Consider the following 26869-nt stretch of genomic DNA (forward strand, 5'->3'; position numbering starts at 1 on the left):
AGGCCTATCAGGGAGTTTTCGTAACCTATGGAGACCCGGGACGGAGGCACTCTCTACAACACATCGATTCCTTTGAAAATACAATTGAAATTACAATCGAGAGCTGACAGGCATTTGTCGAAAGTTGGTGGACTGGGACAGCAGATCCGAAGATTTGCACTGAGGAACAATTGCAAACATGTCGGTGTCCAGAGTCAACCGATTCCGATGCTGTCCCGGTCAACCAACTTTCGACAAAAGTTCCTCAGCTCTCCATTGTGAATTGACTTGCATTTTCAAAGGAATTGGTGCGTTGTAGAGAGTATCTCGGTCGGTATAGTAGATGCAAAGAGTCCGGAATACATTCTGCGGCGCAGAATGCCCTTCTTACCCGGGGGAGGGGGTGGGGGTGGGGGTGGATTACATATCGGTCAACCGTGCACCATGTTCATGATGATTACATGCATACGTTACCATGGATGTCCGTGACGTTACGCATGTTGTAGAATAATCATTCTGGAACTGAACTCCCCAACACTGTAAGATCACTGTACCTGAATTTAGACTTCAGTTCAGTTTCAGTTTATTTTCCATTATTCATATACAGACATTTACATGCTTGACATGAGTATAACATAATTATCTTCAGTTGAAATAAATGGTTCTTAACACAAAATTTATACGCAATAAGAATTTAAATCAGTGAAAAAATGGAGGGACCTAGGTTGAAAGCAAAGCTTGTGAGTTATAGGCCCCAATGGAAGAAGGAGATATTAGATAAAAGGCTATATAGTTATTAAAATTAAAAGGTAAAAGAAAAGCAAAAGTTTATGAACCAATTGGTTTAATCACATCTGTAGCACGCCCTGGAAGGAAAGTAATGTTTTAAAGGGAGGTGCTGAAAGGTTTAGATATCATTCATTCTACTGCTGCCTGAACTGCATAATCATTCAGAAAAGTATGTTTAAGTTTGCGTTTGAATATAAACAATGAATTGGAGTCTGAAATGTCTTTGGGTAGCCCGTTCCAGTACTTCGGTCCTGAGAAAGTAATCGTTTTCTGAGCAAAGGTTGCCTCTTGCGACTTGCCTCTATTGCGAACAGGAGTACTTCGTTTCAACATTACAATCCCTCGCTAAAGCCCCAGTCAAATAGACATGGATCCTCAAAGATCAACACGGTAATTCCAGCATGATCCGGATGATTGTACATAGGGCATGTACATATCATCTTCACATGGATCTACACGGACCAAGCCGGCAGAACACGCCGTCTACATGGATCATCAAGGCGTCAACAAAGACCAACACGGCAGCTACACGGACCATCTCGGATTCCTTTGCCAACACGGCAGTCAGCCAAAAACTGCCGCGTCGGCCTCCCCGCATGCTCGGACGTTCAAAGACCAACACGGACCCCCAAGGGCGCCCAAGGCGCCTACGCGGATCTCTCCCCGGAACACCCGGATCAGATCTGGGGTTGTCCGGGGTCTATATTTTATGGGACTGGGGCTCAAACAGCTAAACAAGGATGACACGAATTAATGATTGCTTGATTGCTTGATTGATTGATTGCTTGCTTGATTGATTGGTTGATTGATTGTTTGATTGATTGATTGATTGTTTGATTGATTGTTTGCTTGCTTGCTTGATTGATTGATTGGTTGGTTGGTTGATTGATTGATTGATTGATCGATTGATTGGTTGGTTGATTGATTGATTGATTGATTGATTGATTGATTGCTTGATTGCTTGATTGATTGATTGCTTGCTTGCTTGATTGATTGATTGATTGGTTGATTGATTGATTGTTTGATTGGTTGATTGATTCATTGATCGCTTGATTGATTGATTGATTGATAGGATTTATGTTAGTTAACTTCAACAATACAATTACAATAATGCGAATTATAGATATAACATGATGAAATGATATTGGAACTTAACTGTGGCTGTTAAGATGCAAACAGGCATTGTTCAAACAGGAATACAAAGATGCATTTTGCCCCTAGTTCAAGGATTGGCTACGTGTTGTGTAGCACCGTTCCGGTCCAATTCATTCTTTAAACGCTACTCAAAATACTTGGATATTTTATCTCAAAATGGCGTTTTTGTTATATTTTGTTCTCGCATTTGCAACTATGCACAGACAGTTTAGGCTATGTCATTTCAATATTGTTTGTTTGCATTTATTTCTGCGTTCAAAAACACAATACAAAATTATTTATAATTACAATATACAAAATAATTCACAATATAAACAATGTGGTCATATTACATAATAAATACGAATAAGGATGTGAGTATAAATTAATCTTTTATAAATGTAAACATATATATATAACGTAATAAATGAACGCATGAGACCGCCATCGTTGAGCGGTTAGGCCTGAATTGATGGCGGCCTCATAAACGATTCGTGACTAAGATTTATATTTACTGACCAAGTGGGTGCATTGCAAGTGCAGGTGCTGGTGCTGTGTATAGCAGTTGAGTAAAATCAGAATATTAAATAGCGAATGTGAATATTTGAGTGAATGTTTTAATTTGGAGGGTGGGGTTGATAAGATTGAATGATGGTTGAACACGTTTTAATATTGTTTGGAAGACCATTCCAAATGTCAGGACCATGGTGTCGAATTGATTTAGAGGCAATTAACAGTCTGGGGTTAGAGAGATGAAAGTTTCCGGATATGCGCGTTGGGTAAGTATAGAACTATTAAATTTGAACATGTTATCAAAAGACGAAGGGAGCAGATTGTTAATATATTTAAACATAATTATAGTTATTTGAATAGTATATAAGTCGGCAATTTTTAATGTCTTCAGTTTAAAAAATAAAGGATCGGTGTGAGCCAAATAATGTGATCCTGTACAAATGCGAATTGCTCTTTTTTGTAATTTAGAAATAGAAGTAAGTTTTGTGGAACCACAATTAGCCCAAACAACGTTACAATATGTTATATACGGGAGTATTAACGAATTATAAAATAGAAATAAAGTTTTATGTGGTAAAATAAATTTCAACTTGGAAATTATTCCAATATTTCTCGAGATACATATAATGATATGGTGCAGATGTTCATTCCAAGACAAAGCTTAATCTATGATGACGCCTATACGAATCTAGATTGAGTCTTCCGCTCTAATGGTGTGCCGTCAATCTGTAAGTGAATTGGAGAATCTGTAATATGAGAATGTTTAAAATGGATGAAGTGGGTCTTTTTTTAGTTCAAGGATAGTTCATTAGCTTTAAACCACTGTGAAACTTTAATTAATTCAATATTTAAGATGTTGTTTAAGGAAGTTATATTTTTATGAGAAAAAAAAATATATTTGTGTCATCAGCAAATAATACAAATGATAAAATGGAAGATGCATTAATAATATCATTGACATATAATAACAATAAAAGCGGGCCTAGAATGGTACCTTGAGGGACATCACATTGAACTGGAAGTAAACTAGAATCGTTGCCATTAAATATGACATATTATTTTCGGTTTTTAAAATAATTTTTAAACCAAAGGAGTGATTGACCTCGAATACCATAATAATTAAGTTCTGAAAGTAAAATATTATGATTCAGTGTATCGAACGCCTTACTGAGGTCACAAAATATACCAATGACATGCTCTTTGTTGGCTATGGCGTTTGTTATTTTATCGTAAATTTGGATTAAAGCCAAGTTTGTTGAATAATTTTTTCTAAAGCCATATTGATTAGAAATTAATAAGTTGTGTTTGTTGATAAATTCATAAAGTCTATTGTAAACTATTTTCTCGAGGATTTTGGATATACTAGGGAGAAGAGATATAGGGCGATAATTGGATTGGATTGACTTTGGCGATTTTGAATATGTCAGGAATATACCTTGTGATAGAGATTTATTAAAAACATGACTAAGAGGATTTGCAAGCGGATGAATTATTTCTTTTAAAAGAGACATACTAATTTTATCATGCCCATAAGATTTGGAGCTATTAAGAGACCGTGTAATGTTGAGAATTTCTGTATGAAGGGAAGAGTCAACGTTGGAATCATTTAAAGTCATGTCATCAGTAGGTGGGGGATCTGCACTTGTTCCCATTAGTTCCTTGATGTACAATGATATGCGGTTTACAACAATTGTAACAATAAGAATTATCGGAATATAATTTACAAGGAGGGCGAAGTGGAAACATTTGGGCCTTCATTATACACTAAAGTGATAATTACATTTCCATGATTTCAGAGGCATTTCCCTTCGAAAATGTTTCTTCTCTCATAAATGACTGGATGTGAATGACTTGTATGACATGCTATCCATTTTGGTATGTTGGATGAATTGGAGGAGCCGTGGTGTAGTGGTTCTGACTCTCGCCTTGTAAACAGAGGGTCGTGTGTTCGAATCCCACCACGGTCTGGCGTCCTTTGGCAAGGCGTTAATCCACAATTTGCCACTCTCGACCCAGGTGCTAAATGTGTACCCGGTAGGATGTGAAAGTCATTGTAGCTTGTCCAGTATTGTGTGCGCCTCACCAGCGACTGACTGGAATACTCCCCAGGGAGTGGAGGATGTGCACACGTTGTGTGAGGGAATGACTGATTGAATCCGATGGCCGGGGTAATAATATATCTGTAAAGCGCTTAGACACGTCGTTCCGATGTATTAAGCGCTATATAAAAAAGCGGATTATTATTATTATTATGAATGACTATCAATTAATTAGAAAGATGGTAGTTCTTTCAAAAAAAAACCCCGCTAAATTAGTATTGTAGGTAGTCAAAATGTATTAAAAAAGTAGCAGTGATTAAAGGTGGGAGAAATTATACCGTAATCTAATCTAATATCATTCAATTGAGAACATTTCTTGTATTTCCATTTAGTGCCCACAATCCTTATAGTGATTATTATTGCATTTCAACGTCAAGATTGACTTGACCTAAAAATTTTAGCCGGGACTGCATGACAGGTGAATCCACCGGGTGAACACCCGACTCTTTGACGAATAGGTTTTGACTCTCCAATACACGCGGAACCTACATTTGCGTCCTTTCCGATGGACGGAGTGTTTACCAACTGTATTCACACCTGCACTGAATACAGTGGTGAGGTACACTTACACACGCAACGCTAGCATGAGCGTCGCGGGACGCGAATATTCGTTTCATCAACATTTTCATCCGACAAGTTGTCAGATCTGCGTTTCATGAAAAGACTCGTCTGACGTTTTTCCCATTTTATCCGACAGTTACTATAGTAACAGTGCCTCTCAGCCAATCAGAATCAAGGAAAGATGTCAGATCTGACAACTTGTCAGACAAAAATGTTGATGAAACGGTCCCCTGGGAGGCGTTTCATGAAAGGACTTGTCGGACGTTTTATCCGACAAGTCCCATTTCATCCGACAGTTACCATAGTGACAGTACCTCTCAGCCAATCAACATCAGAGAAAGATGTCAGGGGGTGTTTCACAAAGATTTAAGCATGACTTAAGTCGCACTTAAATACCGACGCGTACATGATATGCAACGCGCGATCTTATTGATAGATGCGGTCAAGCCTTTCATACCGTACGCAACTAGACATTTAAGTGCGACTCTAATACCGTGTTTACACAGGGACACGGCTCGGGGGTTCGACACGCGAGCCGTGTCGAACACGGCAATTTTATGCTGTGTAAACGCGATCACTGTGATCCGCGAGCCGTGTCGAACACGGCTTTTTTGATCCGCCAAAATCGTAGGTTTCAACCCGCGAGCCGAGTCAGACTCGGCAATTTTTTCGTGTGTAAACAGAAAGCCGTGTCGAACCCTCTTGACATAGGTCACTGCGCGCGCTTTCACTTTTGGTATTGTTGTTGTTCGCACGGACAAGATTCGATTCCGGCGGTGAATTTCCCGCCTTTAATTTGCGACGTCATAATTCTTCCGTTCGAGATCCGCGAGCCGTGTTGAACTCGCCTTTTTATATGTACGTATAAACGCGATCACAGCATGCCCTCTTCGCAGCGTTCGACCCTGCTTGAGGATTCAACACTCGAGCCGAGTCATGTGTAAACACGGTATAAGTCATACTTAATTCTTTGTGAAACACCCCCCTGGGAGGCGTTTCATGAAAGGACTTGGACGTTTTATCCGACAAGTCCCATTTCATCCGACAGTTACCATAGTGACAGTACCTCTCAGCCAATCAACATCAGAGAAAGATGTCAGGGGGTGTTTCACAAAGATTTAAGCATGACTTAAGTCGCACTTAAATACCGACGCGTACATGATATGCAACGCGCGATCTTATTGATAGATACGCATTAGTCATGTTAGTGCGCGTCCTCATGACACGATCTGACCAATGCGGTCAAGCCTTTCATACCGTACGCAACTCGGTATTTAAGTGCGACTCTAAGTCATACTTAAATATTTGTGAAACACCCCCCTGATCTGACAACTTGTCGGATGAAAATGTTGATGAAACACTCCCCTGACTGTCACATGGATATAATCAAATAAAACTCACGTTAAACTTGTGCCATTCAGTATGACATTATTTACAATTTATTTCAGTATAATTTTGTTGGTTTACAATTAGAAATGAAAAACTTGTTTTTTCTGATAATATTCAGGACCAAAAAAATTACAGTGTAGATTTTCAAAAAGATTATTTCCACTTCAAATTTACCTTGTCTCGAGACACCCAAAACTGATGTATATCTTTAAAATCGAATATGCCTTTGATCGACCTGTTTCAAAGTTTCATTTTGTCTATCTTCAAAATATCAAAATAATTGGTTTGTTTTTCAATATCACAACTCACTCTATGAAGGATCCTGTACTGATCCACTCATAATAGCCTGAATCACATTCAAATATAATATAATCAATATAACACTTAACTAAAACTTCTCGGCCCTTTGTTCTAATCACATATCAATATTAAACATTTCATTTTCAAACAACACTGCGAACTCCATGCAGTTTACCATTTCGCCAAGAACATCATAAATTCAAATATAATCTCAACTTTGCTGTTATCATCAGAGTGTTTTTTCTAAAACTGTCGTCCTTTCCTCTCAAACATCGTTTGCCTCATCTCAACACTAACATCAACTGTGAGGATCCTGTACTGTTCCAACACAAGTATTTATATTCAACATCAGTCAAGGACTGCTGATTTGTCAAGTTCAAATAATTTGAACTTGACAAGTCAGCACTCCGAAGTGCAGTCACTATACATGCTCTTTTAGAGCTAAATTAGCACTTCATTTTTTAGAGTGTGGTTTTCCATTATTTATAAATAATGAAAACCAATAATCATTATTTATAAATAATGGAAAACAAATAATCATTATTAATAAATAATGGAAAACCAATAATCATTATTTATAAATAATGGAAAACAAATAATCATTATTTATAAATAATGGAAAACAAATAATCATTATTTATAAATAATGGGCCTACTAATTATCATCTATACACACGTCACCAGTTGCATCTTCATTGGTCTAAACTAGAATTTTAAACAACACATCTACGTAATGCTGGCTTCATAACATATTTCTTCCAGAGTCGTGGTATTTAAAGCGTACCAAATTGAAAATTCAAAATATTTTTCTATTTTTTTTATTCCCATTTTAACGTTAGTCGGTCCTCACTGTTTTTTATGTTATTTGACCGCATGTATTTTTAATTTTGGTTTAACATGATGAGGATGCATACATGTCATAATTTAATACATGCATCCCCAACATCATAAACAGTCGACCGATGTGTTTTAATGTTTCTTATGATGTAGTATTCGTTGAAATTTAACTTTTTGATTTGATGTTGAATGTATTTTAATGTGAATTTAGGTAAAGGGTTATGCGATTCGGCTTTTCAGCCGTTATACCCTTGTTGAAAAAAGTTTTATATAAATAGATATAAAATCATTTCCCTGTTTTAATGCGGTTGTTTTTTTTACAAAGTTTTGATAACTCTCTCACCCGTGAATGTAACAATTCCAATTTATTACTAGATTAAACAAAAATGAAGTTTTAAGCCATAGAACATCCATTATAATTATGAAGGATGTGAAATAGGTATTTTTTTATTAAATGAAAATCTTGTTTTATCTGTAATTTTGCGTTGTTTCTTCTACTATAACGTGCTAGCTGTTTGCATGCGTTGGGAGGAGCTGACCCGTAATACTCTACTGCGTGCATGTTAAAAAACATGAGTTTCAAAATTGAAAACAATAATTAAGGATGACTTAGGGCCCTTTCACACGTGATTCTTGAATCATCATTGTAATGATGAATGCTATTGTAATCGTGACTGTGATTAGCGTTCGTGATTCTAATCATGTTCTAGTTTGGTTTCACATGTACTAAATATTCGTCATTAGCCGTATTTTTTTCTCTGGAATCATTCAAATTACGATTTTTACCGTGTGAAAGGGCGGTTAGTCATTATCCTGAAATATATATATATATTTTCAGAACTACCTTCATATTCAGATATTGAGAGTCACCCCGTCGATGACTTCAATCTGGTTGTTTTTATCGAAACGTAGAATTACCATTTATAAACTCCTGCCTCGGCATGATTCCCGACAGTGGATAAATCTATTTCAACCTCTGTTTTACAACTGCATCCTACATTTACAGAATAAGGCCAGTATTCTGAAGTCAGGTTTAACTTAGACCACGGTCTAACTCTGTGCTAAAAATATGGAAAGCCAAAAGTTTCAAAAATGTCATTAAGTTGTATGTTTACTGAGTGTGATCTTTCTTGATTCATTGATGGTCAAGACAATCATCTATTTACTGCCTAGACAATTATGAATGATGTGAGAACCAATGAGCTGAAATATGATGTATCTACTGTTAGTGATTTAAGTTAAACCCGTCTTCAGAATACGGGCCATTGGAGTTTATTCTGTTAATATATTTGTTGATTTATTCCAAAGATCCCACCCCAAGCTTCAATAGTGGTTGCTACAAAGTCTGTAATATCAAATAGTTACCAGCTGGTGATTCCTCGGTCATAAAACTTTAGAGTGAAGTTTTAATCAAACCCGAGTACAGAATAAGGGCCATCAACTTTAACTTCGTTGTTTTATGATTTATTTCATATTCACATAAAAAAGGTCATTACAAATTGATATAAATAAAATACATCCAAAGAAATTACAGTGTCATTAAGCTATCTATTAATTAAAAGAAAGAAAGGGTAACACATATCAAATTTAGCAGCTGAAAATGAAAAACATTAAAAGAAGGGAATTAGCTCTAAAAAATGTCAGTTGGCCTTGTAAAATAAGTTCCCTTATACCCAATACAAAGTACTATATTATAGATAATAAGTTATCGTTAATGAAAAACGTAGTAAACATTGAAAAAAAAAGAACCGGAAAACACAACAAGCTAAAAAGAAATAAAAGTCAGAGAAACAATGAAAATGAAAGGGGGAGATCTGGGCCCCGTCTTACAAAGAGTTGCGATTGATTCGATCAATCGCAAGTACGGACGGCCAGCAGCATCAACATAAATTCTTTGATTTCTTGACAATTTAGTGCGTTTTCTTTTGTTTACAAAGGACATTTAACAAATTTCCTGTGGAAGAAATTATGACACTGATGGATTTCCATAGAGCTACGATTGATTAGATCAATCGTAACTCTTCGTAAGAAGGGGCCCTGGTAATTCTACTATAAAAGTGCAGTTCATGTGAGTCAGTATTGGGAGAAAGGTAATGTTTTCCGATGTCTTTTAAATGGGTTTTTGTCATTAAAAAGAAATAAAGAAAAAAAAAATAATTTGTTAATGAATTTCAAATTATTTGTAGATTGATTGTACATCGAGGAGATTTTTCGTCATACGTAAATAATTTACTTGATAGTCCGCAGATATACCTGCCACGAAGTACAATATTATTTCTTTTATATTTTGCCGTTCTCGAATATTTAGGAACACAGGCAGATGACGTTTCGAAACCCACCTATTAGTTCTGCGTCTACTTTTAGCTCTAAACATATCTCAGTCTAGACGAAATTCTATTATTTTGAGTAAGAATTCACGAAAACAGGTAGCTCTGTGGTGAGCAAAATTGGCATGAGGCCTCGCTCGAAAAGACAACAGGCCTGGAAACTCCTGTGAACATTGGTGAAAAAAATATTTGGAAAAACCTATTTTTTAAGACCAGCGCCAGTCAGATACGGTGTCAGTAGTCTTTGTCGCGACCACCGGCACTGCAACATCAATGGCAGCTACACGATGGTCATGGCTTTTACTGCTTGTCGTAGGTTTGTGGGGGGAATGTAGAGATCTAATGTGAACGGGTCGACATTTTAACGTCCTAATGGCAAACGTGTAGTGCCCAAAATTAATGTTTATCGACATTTTCAAATATCAATATATAAAAATGTAATCGAAAATGGAACTGAAAATATGCAACAGTGACGTCTGACGGAAAAGAATTCATCTCAGACAGGATGTTATTTGGATGGTGAATGTAGTATAGCCTACAGCCAGACATCATTCCGGAATAATGGTGAAAATCTCAACAATATGAATATTATTGAATTGTAGTATTTTTCAAACATTTGAATTTTGATTAAATAACTTCATTAGGATTAAAACATTGTGCCCCCAGTGTCACACTGTGTGTTCACCAGTGTATCACAGTTTGTCCACCAGAGTAACACAGTGTGTGAACCAGTGTATCACTGTGTGTTCACCAGAGTAACATAGTGTGTCAACCTGTGTATCACTGTATGTTCACCAGAGTAACATAGTGTGTCAACCTGTGTATCACTGTGTGTTCATCAGAGTAACACAGTGTGTCAACCTGTGTATCACTGTGTGTTCACCAGAGTAACATAGTGTGTCAACCAGTGTATCACTGTGTGTTCATCAGAGTAACACAGTGGGTCAACCTGTGTATCACTGTATGTTCACCAGAGTAACATAGTGTGTCAACCTGTGTATCACTGTGTGTTCATCAGAGTAACACAGTAGGTCAACCTGTGTACCACAGTGTGTTCATCAGAGTAACATAGTGTGTCAACCTGTGTATCACTGTATGTTCACCAGAGTAACATAGTGTGTCAACCTGTGTATCAATGTATGTTCACCAGAGTAACATAGTGTGTCAACCTGTGTATCACTGTATGTTCACCAGAGTAACATAGTGTGTCAACCTGTGTATCACTGTGTGTTCATCAGAGTAACACAGTGTGTCAACCTGTGTATCACTGTGTGTTCATCAGAGTAACACAGTGTGTCAACCTGTGTATCACTGTGTGTTCATCAGAGTAACACAGTAGGTCAACCTGTGTACCACAGTGTGTTCATCAGAGTAACATAGTGTGTCAACCTGTGTATCACTGTATGTTCACCAGAGTAACATAGTGTGTCAACCTGTGTATCAATGTATGTTCACCAGAGTAACATAGTGTGTCAACCTGTGTATCACTGTATGTTCACCAGAGTAACATAGTGTGTCAACCTGTGTATCACTGTGTGTTCATCAGAGTAACACAGTGTGTCAACCAGTGTATCACTGTGTGTTCATCAGAGTAACACAGTGTGTCAACCTGTGTATCACTGTATGTTCACCAGAGTAACATAGTGTGTCAACCTGTGTATCACTGTGTGCTCATCAGAGTAACACAGTGTGTCAACCAGTGTATCACTGTGTGTTCATCAGAGTAACATAGTGTGTCAACCTGTGTATCACTGTGTGCTCATCAGAGTAACACAGTGTGTCAACCAGTGTATAACTGTATGTTCACCAGAGTAACATAGTGGGTCAACCAGTGTATCACAGTGTGTTCACCAGAGTAACACAGTGTGTCAACCAGTGTATCACTGTGTGTTCACCAGAGTAACATAGTGTGTCAACCAGTGTATCCCAGTGTGTTCACCAGAGTAACACAGTGTGTCAACCAGTTTATCACTGTATGTTCATCACAGTGTGTTCACCAGAGTAACACAGTGTGTCAACCAGTGTATAACTGTATGTTCACCAGAGTAACACAGTGTGTCAACCAGTGTATCACAGTGTGTTCGTCAGAGTAACACAGTGTGTTCAACAGAGTAACATAGTGTGTCAACCAGTGTATCACAGTGTGTTCATCAGAGTAACACAGTGCGTCAACCAGTGTATCACAGTGTGTTCGTCAGAGTAACACAGTGGGTCAATCTTCTATCAGCGTATTGTGACATTGTGGCAATTTTTTTTTGTTGAAATTATCAATATTGTTGCCCAAGCAACCTGGGCTTGCCTACTGTAACGTCACCAGGGTCCCGCCCGTCTTTAGATTTGTGACTGATCCGATCAACCATACTATGGAACGCCAACATCTTCAAAATGCTTTCTAGATATTATGTATACTTATACATGCACCGTTGTCTTGACAAGTCAGTGTGCTTCCTCTTTGTTTACAACGGACATTTTGCAGATTTCTTGTAGGAAAAAAAGATATGACAATGATGGATTTCCATAGTTGAGGTTCATCGGATCAATCATAACTCTTTGTAAGACAGGACCCAGATATGATGTGGCTTCGGGACTTATTCTTCTCAGTAAGGAAGGGAGATGGAATAAACTGACTTGGTTTTCAAGCACTTATTTTACGTAATTCGCTTGAATATGCCTTTTGTAGCCAATCTGCAGGGCGTAACACATCTTGGCATTTTATTTCGAATGCGTGTCTACTTTAATTATTTGTCATTTAACTAGAATATTTTATAACTTACAGTCACTCTAAATGCATAAGTCTTCAACCACACTTCTCTCAGGGTGAGACGATTGACCATTCTTTTTTGGGGTGGGATAAACATCTTTTGAGAGTGCATTAAAGCTCCTTCTGGAGTGAAAAGTGTTTTTTTTTAGACATTTTCGCTCCAAAGAGAATAAGGTAAATCCAATCTCAAAAATGTATATATAAATCCCACTCCAAAGCGACTGGTCCCTCGTCCTCGTCTGAGAAGAGCTTCATTAGGGACCGGATTAGTTCTTTTGCATTTAGAGTGTACTTGTGTTTATCACCACGATTAGAATATCAGATGAAATCTGATTTCTTCCTTAGAAAGTCTAGATAATTATCCTCTTCACATCAATGCCCTAATCAATGCATATTTTTTAATTTTTTGTTCCCGTTCTCTTCCATTCTCTTTTTTTTCTTCAAACCAACCATCTCGGCATGTCGCTCTTTCTCTTTCCCGCTCCCTTTCATCTGGCTTTTCGGGATTCCTATGCAGGTAATTGCACCGATTTTTAGAGGAGTTCAGCTATGGATGGAAGGAGGGTGGGGTGTGTTGGATGCAGGGTGAACGACATTTGATGTCAAACAATCTCCATGAAGGGAGGGGGAGGGGGGCTTATAAAAGCCACTTCCCTTGTTTCATGTTGTAAGTGCAATTATCATTTACAGCTAACCTAATCTCAAATTATGTGTCTGTTACCATGTAAGTTCTGTCTCTCATCCACGTCCCCATCCTCGCTACTTGTCGAATGAAATAAGAAAGAAATCTTCCAAAGAGCACAAGAAAACGAACCAATAAGACCTGGCCGCCACCCGCTGAGCTGGGAGGCGGTTTGAGATGTCAGTCCCCGCCGAGCGAGCCGGGCAAATAAAAAGGGCGCGTCGTGTATCCACCCTGGTCGCTCTCCAATGTCAGCTCTCCCAAGACGCGTCTTGGGTCGAACCAAGTTAAAAAGGAAGAAATTCCTCCTTCTAATCTCCTCCCTTCTCTTCTCCCATCTTCGTCTGGAATATTCCCTTTGGTAGCATTGCAGTAGTACTAGCTCAGTCATCACAGGAAGATAGATGCTTGTCGAGTCTGTGCATTTATGTACGCTAGTGCAGTACAGCGTTACACGCCTTATTAGCTCGAGGCACTTCTTAATATCACTAAGGAGGCCACGTATACCTAAAGTCACAGTACTTCTTCATTTCCTAAGAATGCTACATAGAACCTAGCGTAGAGGAGCCAACAATTTTAAAAGATATAAATATCTTTATCCGGCAAAAGCACCGTCCTTATCACCACCGTCGAGACAACACTTTCTATCTGTTACGGTTTTAAGACGGATTGGTACTTTGTGAGGAGAGCTTAATAGAGAAAAAAAATTCATCAAGCGTTCTTTAAGGCAGCAAAAAGGTTGTATTTCAGGGAGAAACTGGTATCTGACAGCTTAAAGGAAATCTCGTCCTCGCAACTTCAGCTCCTTTTCTTCATTCTTGTCCCATCGCCATCCTCCCCATCTCTTGCACACAGCCATCATCGTCGACGCCAACATCGTCATCCATACCAACAACGTCACCGTCACCAGTACCATCATCGTTATCTCCATGAATTCGAGGTGAGGTCCGTTGCTACCAGGGGTACAGAAAAACGGTCTGGAAGGTCCTGAATCGGGAAGAGATATTCTGCTTATAACAGAAGTGGAGAGTTCATTTCGACCATGGAGCTGAGAAAAGCGCTGTAAGTATCTTTCTCTTCTAATCTCATGCAATACGGAAAACGCATTTCGACGATTTCTTGGCAAACCTATATTCCACTTTCCGTCAACCATAATCGATTTATGTTTTCATTGTTTGCCTCTTATCCGGTTGTTTGTCTTGGTTTCCATCTGTTAACATGTCCAAAAAAGATATGTGTATTGCAATTCAAATGTATAATATGTTTTGTAGGTTGTGTTCATGGTGTTTGGAAGAAGTCGATTGCCTTTCTCAAACCCGCTACAGACAACTCTTAACCGACCAATGGTACACTCTAAATGGCATGATTTGACATGAATCCAGATAGACGGTGGTTAGATACCAATCGAATACTGGATTTAGTTGAATCCTAAAAGTTTAGTTTTAAATCTCGTGGCATTTGAATTTAAATCCTTTAAGATTTAAACTTGAATCGAACTAAATCCAGAGTTCGATTGGTCCGTAATTACAGTCCACCTGGATTTGTTTTAAATCCATGCAATGTAGAGTGTATGTCTTTCAAAATAATGTAACATTTTAGGAAAGGACTGGGTTTGCGATGGGGGTTGAAAGGAATGTAATTTATTTTATAATGGTTATCATACTTTCGACCATAAAGATAAATAATAAAGATAACCATTTTGCAAAGTCAATGCTTGTTCATCGAAAGTTAAGTCATTTCAATTTACTTCACTCCAAGTGATATTTCAATTACGTCGTGTCTTATACGGGCACACTAAAGTTTACTCACATCCATTCTATTTCAAATCAGATAATCAGATTTTTTCGGCGCGATAAAACAAATATTAGTAAATTCGAGCCCGTCGTCTGGATTTCGCCTTCGTCAAATTCTGTTGCAAATTTAATTTCGTCGTATGGCGGGGTGTTATCACACATTGGAGTTACAAGTGCAACGTTTTCCCCCTCTTTCATTGAAAATGTTTGTTACTTCATCTTTAGCAGGCAGAGTTGATGCTTCCTTTTCTTTGATATCTTTTCTAATGAAGCACTCGTGGGGGTGTTTCCACAAAGAGTTAAATGTGACTTAGAGCCATGCTTAAATATCCAGTTGCGTGCGGGATACAAGATATCACCGCATTGGTCATATTATGCTTAGAGGACGCGCACTAATGCATATTTACCAATAAGATTGCGCGTTACATGGTCATTTCCTCGTCAGCACTTAACTTGACATGCTTGACTTTAAGTCACACCAAACTCTTTGTGAAATACTCCCAGGGTCCCCTAACACAAAGGTTAGCAATCGATCTTACGCTTGATTTTTACGATTGATGGTACATTGTAGTCAATGGAATCAATCGTAGAAAAAGTGTTTTACGATTAATGCTAAGCTTTGTGTTACGGGCCACAGATCGTTTTGGCCAGCGTATGACGACATAATTGACTCTGGTAAGTATGATGATAAGTAAGTGCGTGTATTCACACGTATGCCAACGTCGCTATACTGTCTCGGGACAAGCCCGGGGCTGTAGCGGTGTCCGATGCCAGTGTGAAGACGGTAGACAGTTCTAGTGTGAACTGGGCCGCCGTGTATTAGCACCGTGGAATAGTTGCTGATGCTGATATATGCAGAGCTTGGTCTTTTATGAAACACCTGGTTGCAGGTATGAACTGTGTGGGCGCGACTCGGCAAGGGGCCACAGCTGGCCATAATAGCAAGAATAGTACCCTTCCACGTCGCCCTTACAGGTCCTCAACAAGCCCCTCGACGGGGGCACTTGATCTCTCTAAATTTGTCGGGGAATAAGGACAGACCGAGGGCCAGGGGCCAGGGCCGGGAAGAGGGTACATTAGGGTATGACAATAGCTTATCTGTCCATGGAATAATCGTAATATTGACTCAAAGTCTCATACAGGAACCGACACCACTGATTGTGCAGATAGCGTGGCCCATAATCAAGTGAGGCGTTGTAACCGAACAAAGGGGTTGAGGGTTAATAAGTCCTAGACATCTTGGTCATGACGTCGTTTTCTTCAGCGTAAAAGTGATCCACATTGTGCTGCACTCGACCCAGGTGACGTAAGAAAAAGTTGAAGGCTTAATAGTTGTCAACTTAACAAACTGGGCCACCGAAGTCTATCTCGTATAATCTTCTGAATGTAAAATGAAGTACCAAATGCTCTTTCATGTCAACTCTCTACCCTGCATTTTAAGACTGAGAGTTTTACGAGTTTCTTTTTTTATTTCTCTCGTTAATTTGATGAGTATATACTGGGATGTCAATGTCTTTAATGTACGTATTTTAGTATGAATAGCTATAGTCTGAATAGGGTAAAACGAATCCCATTAATATTTTCATTTGGGATGATATTGTGCCCATTGGCTTCTTCGTTGGGGTAGGAAGCCACACCCTTGAAACATCAATACTTCGAATTTAAGAACACTAGAAACTATACAAGAATATCCATTGCTACATCAATAATCATGACCCGGCCACGACCTACAAACTGAAATTTAATATTTTCATAATTGTGAAAGGAAGACACACCAAGAGAGCAGTTCATGAATCAAAAAGTCTGTGATTTCACTAGCAAAATGTTATAAGCTACTGCAAATCCTTGAATTTGATTGGCCGAGAGGAAGTAAGTCAGTAAAAAGCTCTGACAAAACGTTTCATGAAACGCTCCCAGTAATACAACAGGAGAAAATTCATGATGAGATGATAAGCGGACACGGCCATGACGGTGAATCGCCAATTCACCCAGTGGGTATAGGTTGGGGCAGTTGGGTGCCTAGCCAATCAATGATCATGCAGATTGTGGGTTCGAATCCAAGCCAAATAACTGAAGTCCTTACATTTTGTTTATAACATCGATAGAACTCCCTCTTCACATACGCATTAATCCTGGTCATACGCTTTTGAAATACACACATACATTGTACATGCAAGTCTATTCATATATTAAATCATTAAAAGCACGAGAGTCACTACAAGGGGTGTGGGGGTAGTCTTAGTTTATCATAACCAATTGAAAAAAAAGACGTTTCCTTAGACTGTCTTGCCCCCTCCATGAACGATCTTTGGGGCACTTTACATAACTTGCAAAATACAGAGTTTCCATTTGTACAAATCATTATTTGCATTCTCATTATTCACATATGTTGCTTTGTGCTGTATGTATTTTGTTGAAGTTTACTTTGTTCAGTATGCCTAAATTTTTTTTAAGAGGTTCATTGAATCAAATCAATCATTATAGAGACATTACTTTCCATCTTAAAGTATATGTTTTGATTTAAAAATGAGTGTAAAAAATAATGTTCATGAAGCCGGTCATTTGTATAGGCCTTATTGGCTCTACAATAAATCCATTGACGTCATAATGTCGCCATCTTAGAGGTTGAAGCCATTGCCTTGCATGTTTTGTGATCTGTAGCTGACGCATCTCTGACATGTCTGGCAACTACGTTGAAACGTATTCCTATATCCTCTGTAGGAGGGCGCTATGGTATTGTGATGTCGTATTAATATGATCTATATACTACATGTTCAAGTCTTTAATATCTTAGGAGTGTTTTGCATCAGTATCTGTCACAATCCTTGTGTCGACTCCCGCAGAGTGAAACATTTATCTTATTTTCCACTATCATGAATGGCCCAAAGAATGTGATTTATTCCTCAAATTTTTCCTAAAAACCAAGCCATTTCCATTTAATAGGCCAGTTATCTCATTCACAAAATGGTGGAATGTAAAATGTGTCCTCGAAATGTGTTGAATAGAAATAGATTTCGCCCTTTTCACCTTTCAATTTGTTTCGTCTTTTCCTTATTTCAAAACAACGTCTTGGCGAAGTACAATTTGCCAAAGGCGTAGGAACTAAAGTTGTTTCGCAAGGAAATTTAGCAATTTGTACCCCAAGCATGGGGCAAATATCTGGAGGGGGTCATATGACATTGATGCTTAGACTGCGAGGGTAGTGTATGTTCATTAAGTATTCTTTGACCGGCTATAGTAAAAGTGCATTGGATTGTTTGCCATGCTACAAAACGGTTGTATTTTGAATATGTGTTAACCGTTTAGAGATCATTCAAGAACTGAGTCTCATTTCATCATGAGTACTACATTGTATACTAGACATTCGCGCTATGATTCAATCGCTTCTCTCGCTCGCAAGCATGTGTGTGGGGGAGGGGGGTGAAGTATCTAGGGTTATTATGTGGGCACCATTTAGAAACTCCATTTAGAAAGCTAGGTCTCTTTCTTGCAACTATATATAAATAATGTATTGACACACACACACATTTGCCACCTTAACACCCCGCCATACCCAAACACACACATACCTATGCAATATATGTAAATGAGTTAGGTAAAATGCAAACAACTTGTAACAACTCTCTTGTAAATAATAAGCGGTGAAAGAAATGAAAATGAGAAATATATATATATTATACACACACTTATATACATCTACAGGTAAATATAGAACAAACATACTTATTTTGCAGTGTGGTCAGTAAGATTAGTTAATGACGTCACAAGCATTCCCACGCAGTACTTCACCTAGTTAGTTTAACCGAACGCAGTGACGAAACCGAATTCCTGAGACAAAGCTCCCTGCTGCGTCGTTCGGAAGTTCATTGCATTGTCGCAGTACTGAATACATTGCTCTCTGACCAGAAATAGCCTATGATGCGTACATATTGTCTCTCGAGGTTTTACACTGCTTTTTCCTCAATTTAGCAGTATTAATTATTTGGCGACATTTTGAGCAACAGGGCGTGATCCATAACGCTGACTTTAAATTCTGCACTAAACTGTATTACAAGCGATCTAAACGTCCGGGACGTGAACCCCGATTGTTAAAAATACTGACTTCATTGTTTCGTTGAATTTATGTCCTTCTAAATGATACTGACTTCATTTTCATTCAAAAATACTGACTTCATTGTTTCGTTGAATTTATCTCCTTCTAAAGGAATATTATTAAAAATATTTGTCTGCTAGAAGCAGTTTAACAATTATTTTGTGATCTTAGGTATGCGCTATATACCTCATCGCGTTTGGCATCAACTGGCTATATATTATGTACTTGGTCTTATTCTAATTTAAACTCTGGTCTTAAGCTCTGGTCTAACTATGGCTAGCCAATTTTGACAGGTACTTGTAATAGAACAATTCGTCAGCTCATTTGGCGCTCTAATCATTCATAACTGACTTGGAATAATTACTGAATTGGTTATCTTCATCATTGAAACGTTCCTGGGTAAGAGCCAAGTGAAGATGGGAAACCTAATAATGCAAATGTTAATTTGCAAGGTTTGGCCTCCCATAATTTCAACACAGACCAAGCATGGCCTAAGTTAAACCGGGCTTTAGACATGTTAGATTACTGGTCAAAGTCACCACGCGGTAGCGTATCATGTCACTAATCACGTGGTAACTCATATTCACAAATGCCCAAAGCATCGTCAACAAAAGAGACGAACTGCAGAGTACTGTATACCAAGAAGAACCAGATGTAATAAGCATTGTAGAGACATGGCTAAACGATAAGATATCAGATGCTGAGATACAAATTCCTGGTTATCAAGCCACCCGACTAGATAGGCAAAACAGACCACATGGAGGTGTTCTATTGTACACCAAGGAAGGAATAGAAGTACATCCAAGAACAGATTCTGAGCTAGATATCTACGACGAAGCACTATGGTGTGATATCACTAGCCAAGGCACAGAACTAGATTTGTTAATTGGTATTGTGTACAGAAGCCCCAACAATACAAATGAACAGAATGACAACCTGAACAAAGCCCTATATCTGCTAAACAAAGAACAGAAAGACATCTTGATTATGGGTGACTTCAACTATCGTGATATTAATTGGGAAACGATGCAAGCAGGCTCAGGCAAGTCAGAAGCATTTTTGGACGTTATTATGGACAACCTGTGGACTCAACATGTGTCAGCACCGACGAGACAAGAATCACTCCTGGACCTTGTGATCACATCAAACCCTTGTGCAATCGATGAAGTTGAAATCATAGCACACCTGGGAAATAGTGACCATAATATGCTACGATGGGATACAAACTACTTTGTAAATCAGAATAACATGGTACCTAAACGAGACTTTAAATCTGCCAACTTTGATGCAATTAAATGTGAATTAGAGGAGATTGATTGGAATAACAAACTAAACAACAAATCAGCTGAACAGGCATGGAATGAAACTAAAGCTGTGCTACATCAGCTAATATATGACTATGTACCTACAAAACAACACAAAAAGAAGAAGACATTGTGGCTCACAAGGAGAGCACAGAAATCGATTCGCCGTAAACACAGAGCATGGAAACGATATAAAGCCCAGAAGTCAACCCAAAGATTTGAGCACTATAAGCAGTGCCAGAAAGAGGCAAAGCATGAAGTAGAAGTGGCAAAGAAAAACTTTGAGAAAAGACTAGCTGAGAATATAAAGGAAGATACCAAAAGCTTCTATGCATATGTGAGAACAAAACAGAAGGTTAAGGATTCCGTCGGGCCTCTTAAGAATGAAGCTGGTGAAACAATTAACCCAGGAGTTGATACAGCTAATGCCCTCAACAACTATTTTATAACGGTGTTTGCAGACGAGAAAGAGGAAGCACCCATTCCTGAAACAATATTCCAAGGACCCAGTGACATGTTTCTGAAAGACTTCTTGATATCGGATGAATGTGTCAGAAAGAAACTGGAAGCTCTTGATCCAACTAAAGCTGCTGGACCAGATGAGATACCTCCAGTCATTCTTACAACTCTGGCAAACCAATTATGTGTACCCCTAGCCTACATATTCAACAAATCCTTAGAGGAAGGAATAGTACCAACAGATTGGAAACTTGCCCATGTTATCCCAATTTTCAAAAAAGGATCAAGGTCTAAGCCTAACAACTATAGACCGATCAGCCTAACTTCAACAGCTGGGAAAGTTATGGAAAGCATAATCAGAGACAAGATAACTGAACACATTGACAAACACAAGCTTATCTATGACACTCAACATGGCTTCACCAAAGGAAGGTCAACAACAACAAACCTGCTGGAGTATCTCGAAATCATCACAAAGAGAGTCGACGAGGGTACGCCAGTTGACGTTGTCTACCTCGATCTAGCAAAAGCGTTTGACACTGTACCACACAAAAGACTAATCAGGAAAATTGAAGCACACGGGATCGGTGGCAAGTTACTACAATGGATCAAATGTTGGCTCAATGATCGTAAACAAAGAGTTAGTACACAAGGAGCAGAATCCGATTGGAAGGAAGTTACCAGCTCAGTTGTTCAAGGCTCTGTGCTGGGCCCAATCTGTTTTTTGATGTATGTAAATGACATGGATATTGGAATCAACAATGACTCTACAATCAGCAAATTTGCAGATGATACCAAGCTTATACACGCTGTACAAACTGACGATGACATACAAGGTATGCAACAGTCGATCAATCACCTTGATAGATGGGCAGCAAAATGGCTGATGAGATTCAATATAGACAAGTGTGGTGTGATGCATTTTGGATCCAAAAACCCTAACCAAGTGTATTCACTGAATGGCTCTGCACTAAAAGAAACAGTCGAAGAGAAAGATCTTGGGATTCTTGTCAATAAATCACTAAAAGTTGCTTCCCAATGTGCAGCAGCGGCCAAGAGAGGCAATATGGTACTAGGGATGATCAAGCGCAACTTTACATATAAAAACAGACAAGTGATCATGAAACTGTACAAATCTCTGGTACGACCACATTTGGACTATGCAATGCAGACCTGGAACCCCTACCTAGCAAAGGACAAAAAAATACTGGAGAAGGTCCAAGCAAGAGCTACGAAAATGATCCCAGATATCCATGATCTACCCTATGAAGACAGGCTCGCCAGACTAAACCTTACTACGTTAGAAAGAAGGAGAGAAAGGGGAGACCTCATTCAAACATACCGTATTATTACACAAATAGACAAATCAAACCCGGACAATTATTTCAAGAGAGTAGAATGTGACAGAACAAGAGGACACACTCTTAAATTTGCTAAGCAACGATCTAGACTGGATATAAGGAAACACTTCTTTAGCCAAAGGGTTGTCAATCAATGGAATAAACTCCCACAGTCCACAATTGAGGCACCAACACTCCTGCAATTTAAGACACAATTATCAAAATTGGGTTTTTAAATGGGCTCTAAGAGCCTCCTTAACCCTGCCACACTCATCTGTACACTTTCGTCGTGAAGACAGTGAGATGTGGCCATCAAGGTAACTTCAAGGTAACTTCAAGATTCACTCCTAATTCATCAAACGTCATCGCTTGTTCAACCTTAAAAACCTATTAAGCGGATCTACATCATGGGGTGGTGATACACAGAAAGCGAAAGGGGACCGAAGCTGGCGTCGGAAGCGGCTCGACTTGTGCGTATCACCTACCTTTCTTTGATTGACGTACTGACGCCGCCTCGGACTGAGTCTACCTTTGGTTGTGGTTGAAGGCGCCTTCACGCCGGCTTCATTCCTGTATATCACCCCCAAATAGACTCAGGCCGGCTTGACCACTGAAGTATAGTGAACATATTGAAAAAAACTTCAGGCGAGATGGTTTCTATTTGCCTTCGTAAAGGCGGCTTTAAAGCCGGCGTCCGAGGTGGTCTCAAACCTGACGCGTGTGTGTCACTGCCCCAAGTTGACTTTCCGTAGTCATGTTACTCGATAACACTGTTAAATTGGCTGCGTTTAATTCAAGAAAAGATTCCAGCGAATTCTTTGCACGCAAATATAAAGATTAAAAGAAAATCTCAGTCACCTGTGAACTCCACACATTCAAAACTAAAAACATTTCTTCGAAAAGGGATTACGAAGTCATGATGTGACATATTTGCTTTGTCAAGAAATAATAAAGAGAATAATGATTGACATGCAAAGGGCTTTTGAATTTCAAAACCTGCTCCACCAGCATGTTTCGATCTTTCTGGGGAGAACATGGGAATTTACAAGGTCGTTTTCACCAGGGCGAGTGAAGTTTTCTATATTAGGGACATACATTCATTTCTAATAACATTCCTGGCAACTTATTGCGTGAAGTCCTTTTTTTACCGTGACATTTACGGTTTATCGTAAAATTGGCTTTTCCTTTTTTTTTCATCGTTAACTTGAGTCTTTTGTCCCTATTTTATGCTATTTTCACCATAAATTTAGGCCAGTTTTACAACATTTTTTTCGTAAAAATACAACAATTTTTATAGTGAAGGCCTACTTGCAAAAATGTATCATATGTATTTTCTATATTCGTTTTTTACCGTATCAAAAATAAGGCTTTATATTGAAATGATATATATTGAATTTATGTTTATATGACAAAGAATGTGTAAAAATTTGATCATATTGTTCAGAGATATTACTAACTATGATGAACAATATGAAGAAAGTCATGTTTGGCCTAGCCTATAAACAAGGCCCCGTGTCTGATATGATGACCATTTCAGAAACTGAGCGACTAGTATGAAAAGACTAACCTCTCAAACACGGGTGAACAAGCCATCCATCGACCGTGTGTCGACTAGACTCGTTTCAGCCATTACTTCACTAGGAATACAGGAAAGTCACAAGGCCTTGTCAAGAGTCTATGTTCGGCCATGTTTTCTTGTTTTTATCCAGTCCCATACTGACTTGTTGAAACCAAACGCCAAAAATATTACAGTTTTCACGCTGTTTGTTAATTTTCGTGTACGCCTACACCTCAACACCCCAGAGTGACCCCCGACTTTTTGACTTTGACTTTTTTGACTTTGAAAGTGTTTAGGTCATTCGAATCTCACAGCTTGGATCATCGTAAGTCATCATGAGTGTATCCGTGGATGACGTCACAGGGGAGAAGGGGTGTCGGCCCTCTCTGATTTTCAAGTACTATAAAAAAGGAAGGAGGGGGAGAAGAATCCTGCTGAAAAATAACACAGTGTCACACAGTACCACACAGTGTGATAACAGTGTGTTCACATAGTACAACTATGTAAAAATATTCAAACTGCTAAATTGCTCGAATCAACAGTGTGAAGATATTTCCACACTGTGGACACTTAGACAGTGTGACTGTTCACAGTGTGTTCACATGGTCGACTATGTGATTCACACTAAAACTTGCTCAAATTCAACACGTGTGAATGTGATTTCAGCTTGTGTTCCACACTGTGAACACACTGTGGGACACTGTGATCTTTTCTGGAGCGAAATTAGAGCACACAGAAGAGAGAATAAAACAAGGAACGTGTATGGAACGCTACGTGTGTGTATTATAAAACGTCTTGTGAGTTGTAGCATGTAATCATACATCGAATACGGAGTGGCGGTCTAGAAAGTTGAAGAAGAGAAAATGGCCTGCAAAATTGACACAAGGTTATAGAAATATATCATGTATTGTGCAAAAGCATTTAATAATTTCTTAATGCGCATCATTTTCAAAGGTCGTCTCATGTCGTATAAAATTATCAGTGGCCTACGAAACAACATTGAAAAGGTTGGAGGAGAGACAACCTTGTCTGAATGTTGCATTTACCAGTTTAACTGGGTTCGATCCAAACACTTAAAATGAAATTGTTCTATTCTGCTTTATGCAAGGTTGGATGTGACATTTGGAAAAAGGTCACTCCTCCAACATGTCCAACCTTTCAAATGTTAATTTAAAATTTTCATTTTTAAGAGTGTAGCTCCTCCTCTCACTGACCTCATCTCCCTTCGCTCTTCTAAATCACTCAGATTACTTCCGGTTCTTTAACAACCTTGCGGCTAACGCTATAGGACCGCGAACAAATACCAGCTATGGCGATTGAGGCTACATTTTTTGGTCCAATCAAATGGAATGAATAACCAACATACATCCATAATGCCAACTCTGTTGATAGTTATAAGGCCTTCTTAACGAAACCCTTGTAATGGCTAGACATTTCCACTCTGTCTATCACTATTGTTGGAGGTACACATCTTTGTTTCGTTGATTTTGTTTCTTTTGAACTTTACGTTTGGTGATTTACTCATTTTGAGATTACACTTTTTGTTTTCACAACCCCCGCAATTGATTAAATGTCAGAAAATTTAGCGTTTAGAAACATCTGTATTAAGTGCCTTAAAAAAGTTATATGTATTATCATTATTATTATCATTATTATTATTACTATTATTATTATTAATATCATTATTATTATTATTATCAACATTAGTTCCAAGACTTCTGGGGAGCTGTTCATGAACACGAAGAAAGGACTTAAGGACTTAAGGATGAAAGGACTTTCGGATAAAATGTCCGACAATTAATTGTCGGACATTTTATCCGAAAGTTACCATAGTAACAGTGCTTCTCAGCCAATATCAAAATCACAGAAAGATGTCAGATTTGACAACTTTTTATATGAAAATATTGATGAAATGCCCCAGGTATGGCTTACAAAATACATTTTTGAGTAAGTCTTTAACATGTGTAATGTCCGCTGAAATGTGAATAGGCCTATAAGACGAAAATAACATGGATTATTTTACACAGTAAAAAATAGCACATGGTTTAAGCCTGTCACTCTAGCAACAAGTTGTTTAGACTTCTTTTATAATTGTTTAAAACTTTTTAACAACTTGTTTAAACAGTTATAACAGTTGTTTAAAAAGCCTAAACAATAGTTGTTAGAGTGACGGGCTTAAACAACATGCTTAAAAATGTAACCAGCGATTTTACTATCTCTCAATAGTCGTGATAGTGCACTTGGATTTCTTTATCGAAAACACACTGCAATTTGTCTTACCGTGAGCTTGCCAAAGGCGATGATGTTTCTCGACGGGATCCCTTTTACCAGTGAACCTCAAGGCACGCTAGGGGAATTCCTAACGAGACTCGTGAGGCTAGCCTCCCCAGGAGCTCCCCGGGGACGAGCCAAGAGACACTGGGAAGCGTCGTACTGGGTGGGAGACACTCGGGAGCACATGGTCTGAGTTGTCAGAGCTAGTTTCCTCACAGCCATGACCAGGGTACCCCTGTTCACGTTCATTAAGCCACGTTCATATGCAATGATTTTTTTTTTGGGGGGGGGTTAAAATTGTGATAAAATGAAAAAAAAAATGTATTTAATAATATCAGCATTCATAATCGACATTAACCTGTTCATAGGTCGGTTTTTTTTCATTCTTTTGAAGCGATTTTCTTTCAAAAAAAGGATTCTCCTTGATAATTGAAAAGAAATTAATTTGAGAAAATGTTATCAAATCCCCAAACGGTCCACATTTTATTAATAAGTTAATATGCCAAGTAAAAGGAGGAAATATAATAATAATAATGAATAATAAAAATACTAATAATAAAATCACTGCCCGGGAAGAAGATGGAGAGGGCGACAGGGCGTACCCCCTCTCCCATCCATTTATTACGGCCCCAAATATGGTAAATTGACAGGAAATTGAATGAAATATGGGAAACATG

At 38.5% G+C, this 26869-nt stretch overlaps 1 protein-coding gene across 1 annotated transcript in view; it reads left to right on the top strand.

The window, feature by feature from the left end:
- Positions 1-13148: 13148 nt before the first annotated feature.
- LOC121430607 overlaps positions 13149-26869 on the top strand; it is a 73981-nt gene continuing 60260 nt past the window's right edge. The window contains exons 1-3 of the mRNA XM_041627924.1: positions 13149-13206; positions 14227-14311; positions 19857-22319. Of these exons, the coding sequence (XP_041483858.1) occupies positions 13149-13206; positions 14227-14311; positions 19857-22319 (2606 nt within the window). The remainder of the gene's footprint in view (positions 13207-14226; positions 14312-19856; positions 22320-26869) is intronic.

This window comes from Lytechinus variegatus, chromosome 17, assembly GCF_018143015.1.
Source record: "Lytechinus variegatus isolate NC3 chromosome 17, Lvar_3.0, whole genome shotgun sequence".
In the NCBI taxonomy this organism is placed as follows: Eukaryota; Metazoa; Echinodermata; class Echinoidea; order Temnopleuroida; family Toxopneustidae; genus Lytechinus; species Lytechinus variegatus.